The sequence below is a fragment of the Cydia strobilella genome, chromosome 15 (genome assembly GCF_947568885.1).
Source record: "Cydia strobilella chromosome 15, ilCydStro3.1, whole genome shotgun sequence".
Classification (NCBI taxonomy): domain Eukaryota; kingdom Metazoa; phylum Arthropoda; class Insecta; order Lepidoptera; family Tortricidae; genus Cydia; species Cydia strobilella.
Genome location: NC_086055.1, coordinates 10,531,990 through 10,548,189, shown reverse-complemented (window position 1 = coordinate 10,548,189; position 16,200 = coordinate 10,531,990). Strand labels below are relative to the sequence as shown.

The 16,200-nt window shown below is 34.8% G+C and overlaps 1 protein-coding gene and 1 long non-coding RNA gene across 5 annotated transcripts in view; both read left to right on the top strand.

Annotated features, from left to right (window-relative positions):
• The window catches only part of LOC134748039 (uncharacterized), a 99,887-nt gene that overhangs the window by 66,775 nt on the left and 16,912 nt on the right, over positions 1–16,200 (top strand). The window lies entirely within an intron of this gene.
• Positions 1–16,200, top strand: part of LOC134748030 (transmembrane protein 151B-like) — a 45,951-nt gene that overhangs the window by 23,472 nt on the left and 6,279 nt on the right. For 2 of the 4 annotated variants that reach the window (XM_063682749.1, XM_063682750.1), the window contains exons 2-3: positions 14,596–14,744; positions 15,123–15,341. In XM_063682749.1, coding sequence (XP_063538819.1) covers positions 14,596–14,744; positions 15,123–15,341 — 368 coding nt within the window. The remainder of the gene's footprint in view (positions 1–14,595; positions 14,745–15,122; positions 15,342–16,200) is intronic. The other 2 variants (XM_063682751.1, XM_063682752.1) reach the window with 1 other exon arrangement.

The following is a 16,200-nucleotide window of genomic DNA, read 5'->3' as shown; positions in this document are numbered from 1 at the left end:
GGTCTAAAATGCACTTTAAAAATGAAAATTGCTGCTAAAAATCGGCAATAAGTATCATGTTTAAGGGAACGTATCGATTACTTTCTTATTTATTTAAACGTACCTACAAAAAAAACACGCTTACGCTCAGTGTGAGAGTGAGAGAGACAGAGAGAAAGAAAAGAACACGAACTTACTGGGCCTTAACCTAGCAAGACCACTAATAATTATTTTTATCTATTTTTGTTTTGTCTCTTTGTACAAATGGCAAAGTATCAGATATGCGCCAACAAATAATGAATAGGTAAAGATTTTAGTACGTTTATGAATAAGGACATTTTATTTATAAAATAAACGCGATTGAACAACACACGAATAAATTTATAATATAAAATTTAGCGGGCCTATAACGGTCAGGCCGTATCTCTGGGAAACGCGCATTTTAAAGTTTTTACATGTTTTCCGAGCAAAGCTCGATCTCCCAGATATTTATACTGAAATGAAAACTAATAGAAATCGGAAACTTCAAACAATAATGGCTGACTAGTGTTTCTTCTAAAACTATTTAACGGTGTTTGTAACACACAACGTCTCAGCTCGGGACGTTGTTTACCTACCACAAAAATTGAAATTCTCTGTTTCTCTTATATTCAAGCAATAGGGAGGCAAATAGACGAACGATAGAAAGAAATTGATGTTGTAGGCCCTCTCTACAGGATTTATTTCTAAATTAAATCAACACTGTCGGTAAAGGTAGTTAAAACTTTCACGAGCTATTTTAAACATTAAAACAAGTTGAAATCGAAACGGATCTTCGGCCTTACTCAAGACTACGCCATAACACAAAAGATTATGTTTGTTGTCAAGTATACCTACCAGAGATTAACTTAAAAGCCCGCCTTTCAGTCTGAATGCCCCTTTGTCATTTAAACGTGTTTTAGATATAAAAGGAATATTTTTGTTTAGTCCGCCTCAAAAGACATGGCATGTAGATATAGTATGAATTTTTTCAAATGATTTTTACGCCTAAGGTCCACACCCTAATCTGTTAAACAAAATCCATTGTTTCTTTTAAGCGAGCGGTGGGTTACTGTGTCTGAGCGCGTGCCAAAGCAACAATGTTGTGTAAATAGCGGCTGTACCGTGGTGGTTTTAAGGTTCTTAAAAACTTGTTAAAAAATAAACTAAATTTGAATTTTGAAATGAACTTCGTGTAATCGCAAATTGTAATTGTTCTTCTGGTGTGAGACCGTCTAAGATTCTTTTTTATATCGCTTTTACGGTAAATCAGCCGATATCAGCCGACAGTGCCTTGACACTGAAACAGTATTATCACAAACATCAATAGCACAACGGTACTGTGTCAGGGACGGCGGTAATCGAGGCCAGGTTGCACACAGAAGGGTGTGATACAGAAGTTTAACTGTTGGGAGCTTTTAGACCAAATATTCCTTTACATATATTTCGATCGTCCGAATTGATGCCAAGGGTCTATCGCCGCTTAAGTAAAGGCTCCTATTATGCACAAAAACGTAAAAATGAGTTTATATTAATGGTATGCGCAGAAATGAAACTCTAAATGCGCTGTATGACTTTAAAATAAATAATTCACTGTGTTATGAGTACTTACATATTATGTTTATATAACTCGTAGATGCCTTTATATATTACTTAGTTTTACAAGTAGGTATGCCTTATCATGTCTATTTATAAATACTGTTTTATTCTTTGAAAATACAAATATTGAAAGTTTATTGGTAACGTTTGATCATTATTTTTCGAATTCTACTTTTTTGTTGTTTTTTTATCCAAAATAAAATAATATGTACTTTGTATTTTGACGCATACCATGATTGTATTTATCATATAGGTACAAAAATATCGATCCAGACAAATGGCTCAAAAATATGTGAACACGACTTTATTGTCTAAGGTGTAAGAGCGTACACATATTTTTGAAACTTTGGGAATGTATATATATATTTATGCCCTTTGTACATTGGAATGAAACAAATGTTTAGGGTCTTTCAATTGTTTACGAAATTACGAAAAAGTAAGTATATATTTGATACTAAAAATGAATGATTTGACCTCACACTCACAGTAACTAGCCTATTCTACTGTGCTCAACGACAGATGAGAGGAAACTCATTAAGCTCAACGGAAACATCGAAACGGAACGGAAATTCTCGAATATATACGATGTGTGATCGAATTGAATGTACCAATACGAGGGTGTAATGTAACAAAGGGCTCCTGTTGATTCAGGTATAGGAAACAAGTTCAATGACGTATTTATGGCCGTATTTAGTTAACAATACGCCAATATCAGTAACAAAATAAATTCAAATATAACTCCATCTATTATTTACATTCGTTGTAGAATCAGTCAGTTTAAACTTTTCGACTCCACCCACCCGTGATCCAATTAGCATCTTACATACGCCCCATCAATCTTCATAAAAATATTCTCATTCCAATGCCGAGTAGTACACTATATTAGAAATCACCGAATTTTTTAAACCTTTACCCCTATCTTCCTACATGCAATATTTAAATTTTTTTTTTTTTTGCATTTCATCAAAAAAATGGCTCGGTCTCGGTTGAAAAATTTCCGTTTGCTAGCAAACCAGCAGTCGATCAACGGATTTGCTTGATTTACAAAATTGGCTCAGCTGGAAATTGGAACATGAAATTTTACGAGCAAAACGGATGAAATCCTGAAAACGGAAATGATGTAAATTAATTTATTATTGAATTATGAAAAACGGGGAAAATAGTTGCGAATTCTGTTAAAAATTAAGTCGAGTCGATATAGGAAATATATGGACAGGCATTTAGAAATCTATAGGTACATAAAGTTTATGGTTTTTATTAAACTTATCACACTAAATCCTGATATTTTACATTCTTATACCTTAGTTACAACAAAACACATATGACATCACTGGAGTTTCAAGCATCATACCCCATAATTTGCCACCATATCGTGTATAACATTACTTAAAGATATAATTATTCCAGTACACTAATCAGTCCAGAATTTAATTAGTAACATTGATGTCACTGACAAAAATCCGTTACAAAATATCGTAACTTCAAAGATTACAAATGTTTTGAAATAATACCGTATCTACTCTCATGTACCTCGTGGTCCATAATGTTCGAAGTCATCGTTCCTCATACAAATTGCGACGAAATAATAAAATCTAAACGGCCCGTGTGTAATGGAGGACGTGAGAAGGATCGTTGAGTTATTGGATTCGTTTTCGAACGACCAGCTTTCGTCCTTATTGCTCTGTTTGTTTTCGTCACGAAATAACAGTTGTGAGATAACATATTTGGCAAGGGTACAGGACTTTGGGATAGGGATAGGGTTGGACTCCGTGAATTTTATTAGAACTGCGTGCTGAAATAGCAAATATTTGAAACTTAATATACAAATTCATGTGGTTTTAAACATTTTCGGAATACTGTCCAGTATGATAGAGATATTTATATTTATAGAGATATTATTTGTGGTTTCCGTTAGAATTACATTCGAAAAACAAAGACCTTCCTTCCTCCTCAGCTGAGCTGACAGTTAAGATTTCTTTGAAAAGGGACGGGAAGTTCAGACACACCGGGCCCGTGGTATTGGGAAGTGTAATTTGTGATTTAGGATAACGCAATACGTAGTGACATGATTGTGGTAACGCAATAGGTACGTGATTGTGGTAAAATTCTTTAATAGGCAGTTAGGCACTTTTGTGTGATTGTGCCACATTATCTGTATTCCGAGGTCTTAGTCTAGGTTTTGTATTTAACAAGAGGTGCTATAGGGGTGGTTTCATAACATGAATAAACTTGAACAATAAGGTAAATTTTACTTGAACGTTCTCATCGGAAGATCAGCGCTGGCCACCGTTGCTATGCTGAGCTCGTTTTGTGACCGTTTTATCGAATTTAATTTAAAAAATACATTACTTTGAAACCAGTTCTATATTTTAGCCAGGTAAAATTAAATGCTAGTAGTTTCTTTATATATATATATGTAGTATATGTTTTAAAACTTAACAGTTTAAGTAAAACTGACGCAGAGATTAAGATCAGCCACCCTTGCTATTTATGAAAGTAAATAAAGCGCAAAGTGCCTTTGTCGATAATTTTCTACGAAACACCATTACCCGTCCTTCGTGTATGTGGCATTAAATATTTATCTGCATTAATCAGGCCAAGTCAGCCTCTTGATATTCTCATACATCTATTATTTATGTGTCGCTTCTCTAATACATTAAATGTAATTTTACTTAGAACTTTATATATAATCATACTTATGATTAGAAAACAAGTAAAAAACCTACCAATGTCCGTCCTTTGATACAACAATAATAATAAAAATATATAGTTTTTATGGTTCAAGAAAAAGCTAATCATTACAAAAACTTGTATAAAATAAGACTGTTCATGCTTAAAACTTGGGTTCAGCTCATCAGAAAATTATCCGTAACAAAGCTTTACACCAAGATTAGAACTTTACACTTTAAGATACTTTATTACCAAGTTAACTACGTTTCGTGGTAAATAATTTTTGGTACCTAGATTAAGTAATATTATTGTTTAAGAACACCTGAGTAAAAACCGTGGCAGTCCTTTATTACCCCTAGATTCCAAAATAAGCTCTTAGGCAAAATAAAAACTTTAGTAGGTATGCCGATTAATACTTCATATTTTTGATAAAACATTCTGTGCCATAACATGTTGCTTTAAAATCTGATTAAATCAGATTTCGTATAAATTATTCACAGCATCCATATTGCACGACAAAGTTTGCACACACAGGTATAGACGAATTTAGTACTTATATCTACAGAACAAGATCTACAACTACTTGTATATTCATAATTTCAAAGTTTATACCTGCTACTGAGCCACTGAGGCCTATTCTATTTTAATAATTCGTTATGGTTTCATCTCATTTTGATACGACCTTGAGCTGTGTCATCAGATATCTCACGCACACCAGTAAGTGCGAGTGAAATGCCTATCGAGACGACTCCTCATCACATCTCGTAACCATCAATCAGCGTGAGCCGCTAACACCGATTGGTGCTTACGATTAAAGCCCCGTGGGTTCAGTACTTCAGTACTTCTCTCACTCTCACTGAGCGTAAGCGTGTGCTAGATGGCTGTGAGTATCCGGGATCGCGGATATTATGTTTTTCAATGTAATTTTTTTTGTAAGTTTTAACAATAAAAGTAATATAAAAGTAATCGATTACCTAGTTCGATCAAAAATAAAATACCTATAGTGCGACATAAAATAGTAGAAATTAAATTAAATGGAACTAAAAGATTTCCATACTAAATTGTCGCCATGAATAAACATTTTAGGTCAAAAGTGTGACAGATAGAAGAATGTTACGTAGAAAGTGGCGTCCTCAATAATTTTCTACAATTTCTTGTCGGACTATATATTCGTGTTTTTTTTTCTAGAAAGGGCTCAAGATTGCAAAAAAATTTTTGTCAACCGTAGATCTAAAAAAGCACTAGATTGTTCAAAAACTGCTGGCTGAACCTGGACCCTAAGAGTCCCCAGCAAGCTCGCGATTCTGCATACAAACGTAGTTACGCTCTCATTATAAAATGACTAGTTAGATTGCTCTGAAACTTTGTAGTTACAATAGGATAAGGTATATCTAGTCCTGTAATTATTTTATGTAGCTTCAGATACCACAATTAAAAATACAGCGAATTTTAGTTTTTCATATAAAACTTGTTTTTGCTCTATTTCGTTTGTTTTATAAACTGAAGATATATAAACTAATTACAGGACTAGATTACACCCTATGTCATTGTATGTGCAAAATATTATTACAATCCAACACGTAGTTTTAAAATGAGAAAGAAACTCCGTTTGTATGAGAAGGTGAAAATGGTCCGAGCTTGCTGGGCAGATCGAATCAAAATCATGAAAAACATATCAAATTGTAAAAGCAGAATCCGCCCCACTATAGAACTCACTTAACGAGAAGCTTGCACAGAACAGCAAATTAAATTCAATGTGCACTTCCGTTTGCTGTAACCGCCTTTGTTTGCCTTTGGCCGCCATTTTGATATTAATACTTCTATTTCAAGGAGGTGAAATACTTTCCTAAATTGGAATTAATTGTACGAACTTAATACGGACAAACCAATTTATTTTTATGATAGTACATTGATATTATGTGTTTTTGAAAGTACAAACTTCACCAAATGTATAAATCATATATCTATACCTAATATACCTATCCAGTTGTAATATCATACGATTTTTACTTTGTGGTTGGCATTTATACATTTCTAAATGATTGTATACATGGTTGAGATAATTATATAGTCAATATTAGAAGCAAAGCGTACTAAATATTGACTTTATTGGCTTTGTTTTAATAGAGTTAAAAAATGTGACGTTTTCAACCAAACGGTACTACTTTGTCGCTTACTATAAGGACGAAATTTGTTTGTGTCTTTATACGAATAACCTGTCAGAGCGTCCTTATGGCAAGCGACAATGTGGTACCTTTTACTTGAGAACGACACAAATATATAAAATCGATTAAACATTTTTTTCCGAAACTATCTTCGGGGAGTTTCGTGAACTAAACGATTGTCTAGTTGCTAAGCTTAAATAAACAGCAACAACACGTTGTGGCTCAAACAGTATTCCCGGTCTAAACTAAGACACCCACAGTATCAACAAACAAAGCGTGTTTACGTAACAATATTCTATCTTACATTATTCTGCGTCAAGTTTTCTGAACACACTCAGTGTTTGCTCTGGATGATTCAAGTATAATGCTAAAGATTTACAATAAAACTTAACCAAGCATGTGTAGAGAACTATGTGATAGGATTGAACGTGTTATTCTCGTACAAATATACTCGAGTAAAATGTTATAAATTTTCTTTCGATCAAACTTAGGTCATCTCAGTCTTTAGGTTCAATTAAGATAAAGAACAATTTAGAACACACTGTCCATTGTGTATAAATACTGAAAGCGGAGGCGGTTTTCTTTAACTTTTTCTGTGATAGGCAGAACCTTAAAGCTTCCCCTGACAAACTCATTCCGGATTTTGTCTAACCGGAATGAGTTTGTCAGGAGAAGCAATAAGGTCCTTTTTCCTTTCTCTCATTATACGGCTTATAAAAATACTTATAAATAAAAATTATATTTAATACACTAATCAAGTAATCACCAGCCTAAAGACTTCATATTTTGAGACTGTTCTACTGACAACCAGTAAATTTTTTGACGACCGATCTGGCCTACAGGGTGTGACCCTGCCTGTGAAGCCGATAGTCCTGGGTTCGAATCCCGGTAAGGGCATTTATTTGTGTGATGAGCACAGATATTTGTTCCTGGGTCATGGGTGATTTCTATGTAAGTATTTATATATTATCGTTGTCTGAATACCCATAACACAAGCCTTCTTGGGCTTACCGTGGGAAAACTAATTAATATACAATTAAAATACAAAATAGTACAACGCCCTCCGTGTACAGTACAACAATGCCTTCAGGATGATGATGGGGCAGCCTCGCTACTGCAGCGCATCGGGGATGTTTGCTGATGCTAGGGTAGACTGTTTTTACACCACTATGCGGAAGCGGTGCACATCCCTGGCACGTATTAGGGTGCGGGGCAGCACGAACAGCGTCCTGAGGGCATTTGCGTCCAGGTTTGACTGTTAGTACATGAACCATTGCCATATGATACATGTGCTGACAGGCAAGCCAATTTACTGTATGTAAAAAAAAATAGAATGCTGTGTATATATACTAACCTTAGTTGTAAGGCTTAATACTGCTACTAACAAATGAAATTTATTATATATAGGTAATTTAATATTAATTTTACATGTAATTTAATTGTATATGGACATGGTCTGAATTAAAGAATATTCATTTCATTTCATATACTGTGAGTATTTTAATTAAATAAATTGTATGTTAAATAGATAAGCAGCATTGTAACACTGATGCATCAATATGTGATAATAATGATAATAGGTATTAATATACGTATAAGGTCCATATGGGTAAACGTGGCTGGCCTCCATATTGGGGAATGTTTACACATTGCTACTTGCGTTTAGTGACAAATGCATGAATTTCCAAAAAAAAAACACATACAATGTGTCAACAAGTCCCAATGTGAAGGCCAGCTACACTTATCCTTGTTGATTTATGTAAACCAGTTTCGTTACTTAGACACTGACAGACAATGCACAGACTGAAATTTTAAACAAATATATAATATATTAAATCACATTTAGAAACGGATCTATCGCGAATTTATTTTGAAATAAATTCGCGATAGACCCGTTTCTAAATATGATTTAATATGTGTTCAAACCGCGAAAGTTTTAAATGTTAAATATATAATACTACAGATAACATAGACCTTCTACTAAGGAAGAAGGGAAGAGACTAGTAGACACCTAAGTACATAATTTTAGATCAAATTACAATGCCATCAGGAACACATGAAATTCCATAAAAGTTTTTTAACGAATTGCAAACTGCATAGCTACAAGTTCCCAGCGCACTTCAATTTTAACGATTGTAATAAATTTGGTATAGTTTCGGGAAATTTTACTTCGCCATTGACAACTTCCAACTATTGGAAAATGTTTGGCGCAGTAACTTCTTAAGTGGTTTGCGGAGAACAATCGTAACTAAGTATTTCTTTTTAGTTTGGCAGTCGTAGGTAGGTTTTACGAAAATTAATATTGTAATCGCATTAAAAAACGCATAGCACAATCGGATTAGAACTAACTTCTAAATCTCTTTCAAAGTAATGAAATTTGGTACGTATGTTAGTTAAAGGTCTCTTTTTCATGTCCATACTATTTGACATTTGGGGCTCCGAAGAATCGCAGCCATCTTGGAAAATGTGTACCATCCTGGAGAAATTTGCGTTTTACTCTAAATCTACGTTCTCTGTGAAAATATGGTGTAAGGCAACATTAAAGCTTATTAAATTCTACACGAAAAAGTCTTAGATATCTTTGCGGAAAAAATACATCTTGTTACAGAAAATAATCGCTGAATCCTGATTTAGCGCTTATACCCTTTCAGGGGATATTCTCTTAATAGGAAAAAATATGAAATCCACTTTTGTCTATACATTTGTACACGTTATACCCCAATATCAACATTTTACTCGGCTGCGACTTAAACAGAAAGTAGGGTTATGGGTTTAAATACTGAAAATCAGTACACTCTTCACAACCTGTTTACACTTGTTTTATTAAAGAAATACCAATAATGCTGCCTTGAGAGGACGCGGAAGATTAAATCATATTTTTACTTCTAGCGCCTAAACTATTGAGTGGATTTCAATAAAATAGACCTCAGTAGATCCATAATTGGTACACTAGTGCTTTGCAATACAAATGTACTATAATAAACGGAGGAAAAATGTTTACGGCTTAAATATGTGACTGCAAACACAGATTTTACGTCTTAAATAGGGTTTAAACAATAGTGATAGTAATGAAATTTGACACCAACAATTTCAGGGATCCCTGTATGCGTGTCATAAAATTGGAGCTTCGGGGACCACGGGGATCAAACGCCATCTAATCTAATCTAATCTAATCTATAAGTCTTTTTTTGGTTTTTTTTTTTTTGTCGGAATATCTGGGTTTATTGTGAATACTTTTTGTAGGAAAGCCGGTCCGCCTTCGGTTTTTGCGGTAGGCCCCCGACCACCCAGATACCTACATGAGCCGCAAGCTTAATATCCTAAAACGTGAAAGTGGCAGATTTTAGTACTGGAAAGTCTTGTGACCATTGCTATAAGTAATGGTCCTAGAAAAGCGTCATCCATATTTTCCCACAAACAAATGTTTAGGTAGGTGGTTCTCCAACTTGGAAAAACGTTTGCAATACTTAGTACCTAAGTGTTAGGTTTAAGATATGAACATTCAAAGGATCAGTTTTAATTGACTTAGGATCAGTTTTTAGTGAACGCAAGATCAAGACTGCACGCTGCAGTAATTTTCTTAGTTAATACGAAATTACGTCGTCCCGTTACAAGCTCTATATGTATAATATAATGGGAATGACCACATATCCTACGATGCAAACCTACTAACATCGAATGGATTTTCCTTTTATCTTCATAAACAGCAGGTTGCCACCCGCTGCTACTATCCGCTTTAAACATGTCACATTCAGTGACCCGTGGCTTTTCTTTAAACAAGTTACGGCTGTATTTTTATGCGTCTCTGTTTTATTTAATATAATATTCTAAGTGTTTGATTTTTTCTTTATTTTTTATTTTATTTTCTTTATTTAGGATTACCAACAGATAATACATCTTACATGCTCTTAAATCTATATAACAATCATTACTGATGCTTATCTAAAAAGGTTAGGTTAAGTAAGTAGGTATAAAAATGTAGGAGCTACCTATGTTGGTTATCTTTGAAATCTGTCACTCTTGCTATATTAAAATGACCGGGATAAACGAATTTCCATTCAAAGTTAGCTTTCGGATCTCGTGAGAAAAGATTCAAGAAAGCATAAAATCGCTTTGACAAATGTTACCTACCTACTTGTGCCGCATTCATAAGATCTTCGAATACGTCCCTAGTTAATTTTGGTACTAAAGTAGGTTACCTACTAATCTGAAATAGTGAAAATTCTAAAGCGGAATGAAAACTAGGTTCTTATAGTAAAACAAAATAATAGTAAAAATATGTACAATAGATTAAACTAATTTCCATCAGTACGCAAGTCTAAACAAATAAAATATCGTTACTGGCCTTAACATTCTCGAATTCCAATCTTCGTCGAGCCTAACGATGAATTCCGGCAGCGGGGCAGCGGGTGCTACTGCGGGCTACGCGGGCTCACCAGGCGCAAGCAACTTCAGGAGCGAATATCCAGAAAATAAGTGGCTTCAAAGCTTCAATCATGCGTCTTCAGTTTTAAACCAAAAGAAAGGGCTGCAACAATCGTGCGTTCTTAGATTTCGGGTCGGAATCTAACCCAAGCCACATTCAGTTACAAGTACCAGTGACGTACAAATAAGACTTAGATTAGGTTTAATTTAAACATAAACAGAAACTTAATACTATATGTACAAATACAATAATCATAATCATTGAGTCATATTACATAAATAAAATCGGAGTTGTACTATTTGCAACAAAATTCCAAGAGAAAATTGATCAGAAAAAACAAAAGACGGGCGAATGGTTTAGTTTTTTTTTTTACAACCGGCCAGTGCGCGCGGTGTCTGCACTATGCAGGTTTGCCATGTAACAGTACCCCTCGCGCCCACGTTTCACAAATATTTAAGAAAGCCTTAATAAAACACCATTTTCATTTAATTAGGACATACATGTAATCTGTATAACATTCAAAATTAATCAATTCGCTCCTAATAACATGATCAAGCAACTCAATTCGACCACATCAGAATACACATTATCGTAGCGGAAACTCACGCAGAATGTAATCCATTCAGTGAATTGGCAAAACAATTCAATCCAAAGCGTGCAAGCGTCGCGTCGTCGAATTTTGTTGAGTTGGCAGCTATTCTGCTAGCGTATGCTGTTGCAATAAGGATCAGATTGAGTTTAGATACGCCTGAATTGTTTGCTGTTGCTTTTGTCTACTGTACAATGTTTTTCTTTGTTTCAATATTGTATGCTACATCAGCCTCGTAAATAAAGATAAATTCATTTAGGTATAAGCGATTTCAGATTGGGTATATTTCGATACTTGCATCGTTGTTGTGGTGTGAACGTGAAATATTTTGACCATATTTTCGGTGATAATAAGTATTTACTTTAGAATTATTGAAAAAACTTCATGTAGAATCTAAGCCATTTTATTAAAGTCTTATTGAAACACAAAAGTTTTATGCTAATTAAAGCAACAGAACCATTCGCTTACGTGTCAATACAAAAAATCCGTTTTGTAATTGAATCTATAGGTACGTCTGAACTATAGACTGAGATTTTGCCTCCTCTTTATATTGGGCATTTTCCATAATTAATAACAAAAAAAAATTAAAAAATTACACTTTCAAGTGTTTGGGTTAGCGTTCTTCATGACTATTCCAAATTTCACATGGATAGCTTATGGTAGTTCTCGAGATGTTTAGCAATGTGATAGACAGACGGACGGACAGAGTCGCGCCATAAGGGTTCCTTTTGTACTTTTTTGCTACGGAACAAAAAACATTAATGCATGATTTTACTCCAAAAGTTGCTCAACTTGCGGAACATGGAATGCAGAATGTTTAAATAAGTTATAAATCCACTGAATATTAGCAAGCCGTTTCGTGACATTAATCAAAAGTAAGCGTCTATAAACGAGGATAAGCCGATACTGAAATATTGCCCTGAAACATTAATGGTGCAATATATCACAGCGGGTCATCCCTGGACCCAGTTTTCCGACACGATCCTAAATACAAGCAGCGGGTTGGAACATCATTTACCCAAGGTGACCGCCATTATGACTGAGCTAAAATAACGGCATCTGAGTCATGGAGGTTCTCGTATCCACTCGTTAGGTGGTAAGATTCTAACTATTTATCAACGTCTCATCGAGAGATAAACAAAGGGCTAATTGAATTTATTCAGGGTAAGGTCTGACTGTCCATTATTGTAATTATAACGAACAAACGATTTATAACTCGTTTTGAAATTCACAAATCACTGCTGGGCGACTTTTATGTAAGGTAAACTACCCCGTTTAAAACTTTGTGTCTTTAGGTCTACAAATAACTTGTTCACATATTTTTAACAAAAGTATATGCTTATAAGTATACATTTTATTATTTAAATAATATAGCAACTTTTAGTAGGTACCTACTAATATTAATGTTTCAGGTACGCCTCGGCAAACTTCGTCTGTTTTCAAATACAGACAGCCTTAGTACAAAGAGATACGTCGAATTTACCTCGAAATTGTTATTAAAAAACCAGAATGGGAATGAGTTTCGTTACTGTAAGCTTGCGTGTAATCATCCACGCAATAAAATGTTAATTTGTTTAACTTCCTAATGACCTTAAATAAATATAAAACGCGTTTGGAGCAAAATATGCCACTAATTAAACTTGGCTGACCCAGCTAAGTGCTGGTAATTTAACGATCATGACTACTTTTGAAATTGTACTCAAAGATGGGTGTCTCAATAAATGATGGGTAATAATGAAGTTACGATTTTTTTACTTTCATCAAAAAAATGGGTAGCCAAACGACAATTTTGTTTCACATGCTACAAAATTAGTCTAATAGATTTTTTTTGATAAGGGAAGAACAGAAACATGAATTTCTTAGTTTTACGGGGTCATAATTATGTAGTAAACTTCAGAAACCAGTAGGTATTATCCTGTAATTATAATTATCACTTTGTTATACTATGGTAGCATAGTATAACAAAGTCGCTTTCCGCTCTGTATGTATGTCTCTCCCTATGTATGCTTAGATCTTTAAAACTACGCAACGGATTTTGATGCGGTTTTATTTTAAATAGATAGAGTGATTCAAGAGGAAGGTTTATATGTATAATTTGTAAAGGTTTTGTGTAAATTAGTTGAACTACCCGTGCGAAGCCAGGGCGGGTCGCTAGTTTGATTATAAAATTTACTTTCTTTCTAAAATCAAGCTCACTCAATCAAGTCACTGGGAGTTATGAGATCTTATGCCATCCTTTTTAACTAATTTTCCTTTAAAACTTTCTCGAGATTTCACCTAAGTAAAAACAAACGCACAAGTTTTGAATTAAGGGAGGTGAAGGGAATCGTTAAACTTTTATAATATTTATTAGCTCAAAATTTTCCCTTTCTTGTTTGTAGGTAGGTAAGGCAAAAAGTATTATAGTAAGTGATATTGAATATTGTTTAAAATGTAACAACATTGTAGCCATTGTAGGTATCCCTGCTCCGAAATTGCCCAAAAACTCAATTAATCAAACATGTAGCACAAAATGGCGACCTGAAAATTCGAAATTGATTGATGTCATTTTTCTTGTCATTACGATGCAAATTTCGCCATTTATAATAATTATCAAAAAGTGAGGTTGTTCTTAAAATTAAATTCTTCCCTATAAATAAGTTCAGCGTAAATATTAGCTCGTAAGCAGAGGTCGCACTTTACTGGACCAATGTAGGTAAATAGGGTCTCTAATAATAATTAGAGGTTCTAGCTTTTTCTTATGGATCCCATACCTATTCCTCGCTTAGCAAATATACTTAATTCGCCTCCTAAAATATTTATTGAAGGGTTCGAAACATCGGGATGTATTATAAATTCAATATACGCGATATAATCCGTTTTCATAGTTTTATTTCATGAGTAACTATCGCGGTAACCGAAGACAATATTATTTATTGAAGCCTTAACGGAAAAATGTATGATATATAATTATTAATAAAACTTATGAAATGCTCATAAATATTTTGGATAACTGTGCCGTAATAGTTAACATGGGTAATGTTACATTTATAGGACACGCGCTCACAATTTAACAGTTTGAAAATTAAGTGAGAATTATACTGTAGTTACTCTCTTAGTTTGTTAAAATTTTGTGTCAACATCAACAGAACAGATTTTCTCTTTCACAGCGTCCACGTCAACAGAGCTTGGGCGGGGTGCTGCGGCGCGAAGGCAACTGGAAGTGCTTCATGCTTACCCTCATGATCGCTGGCTGTCTCGGCTCCGTGGCCTGGTGCAACACCGCCAAGATCGATAAGGAACTCATCGATTTGCACACGTAACTAAAAATAATAAATACTTAATTATATAGAGTCGAGGCAGGATCTCGACCCTGATAATTGACGACATCCTCGGCCTTCTGGCCTCCTCCTAGGTCTCCAAAATCAACTTGCGTATTTGATGGTAACTACCGTCATTAGTAAAAAAATATGTCATAGTGAGATAAGAAGGAACCTGTGTTATTTTTGATCATTTTATTTTTGGGAACTTCCATTGTGTGCTTTTAATTCTAAGTTTGCTTTTCCCTGTTTTCTCCATTTCGAACATACATTTACCGCTGACCGCTTATGATATTGCTTAATGTTTAACTGAAACACTTTTAGGAAATAAATTGGCGCAGTTTGACTTCCCAAGCATGGTTTAATCTCCAAATTAGTTTCTTTTCCCGCAGATTCCCGATAAAACGGGTGGTACGTGAATCTCCTTGCGATGTCGGCTACGCCTACATACCCATCGCGTTCGTCCTGCTTCTTTACCTGGTGTACCTGGTGGAATGCTACCACAGCACAGCCAGGATCCAGCTCGCCCGGCGGGTGGACACCGCGGCGGTGAGCGCCAGGGTGCACGCAATGAGAACCGCAACGCCAAGAGTTTGGTAAGTGTAGCCGACTAGCAGCACACTATTTGTATTTGCAAGAATATTGCGTTATTTTTCTGATAGTAAGATTATAGAAGTATATGGAAAGAAACATATGATAAACGATGAAGCCTATGAGTTAAAATTGAAAATACATCAGATAAGAGCCACATTTGGGATCAGGAAAACCTAGTTGATATAGCCTTTCAACACTGCTCGTGAAGTGGCTGCCATAAAGCCATTTTTCTGACAAATATACACTGGTGTGGATATATAGGTATCACATTACGACCTGCCATTTTCCAACGAGACAATTAGTGCCCCAGACAGTCATAAAAATTACAGCAGTTCACCTGCAGGGTTATTTTGTGACTGACAATTCCTGAAAAATACGGGTAGGCCCTTGTAATTAAATTGAGAGCTACACGTTGTCCGGAAAAATGTCTCGTTCATATTTATTTAGATAACTTCAAACACATATAAACTTTTCTAAAATCAAGTATACACAAAACAGGCCTTCTTTTTGTACTTTAGACAATCTATATTTAATTGGAAAAAGAAAATACAAAGTATAAAACTTTATTGAAAATGTTCGTACGTTACGTTTTACAAGTAAGCAAGGATTATACCGCCCGCTGTGTGCAGGAAATCTCGACGAAAACCTTCGCTGGCTAGTGGTAAATGTAACACGGTAACGTATGTTTCGGCTACGGATCGTGGAGAAAATAACTAAGACAAAACGTTTATTTTGCAGTCCCAGTAATGTGTTGAGAAGTCCGACCATAAAAATAACTTTAATACCGTTAACTGAGCCAGTTACTTTTTTTATAGGTACCTATTGCTAGAGTATACGTCTACTGATATTAAGTCCCCGGCA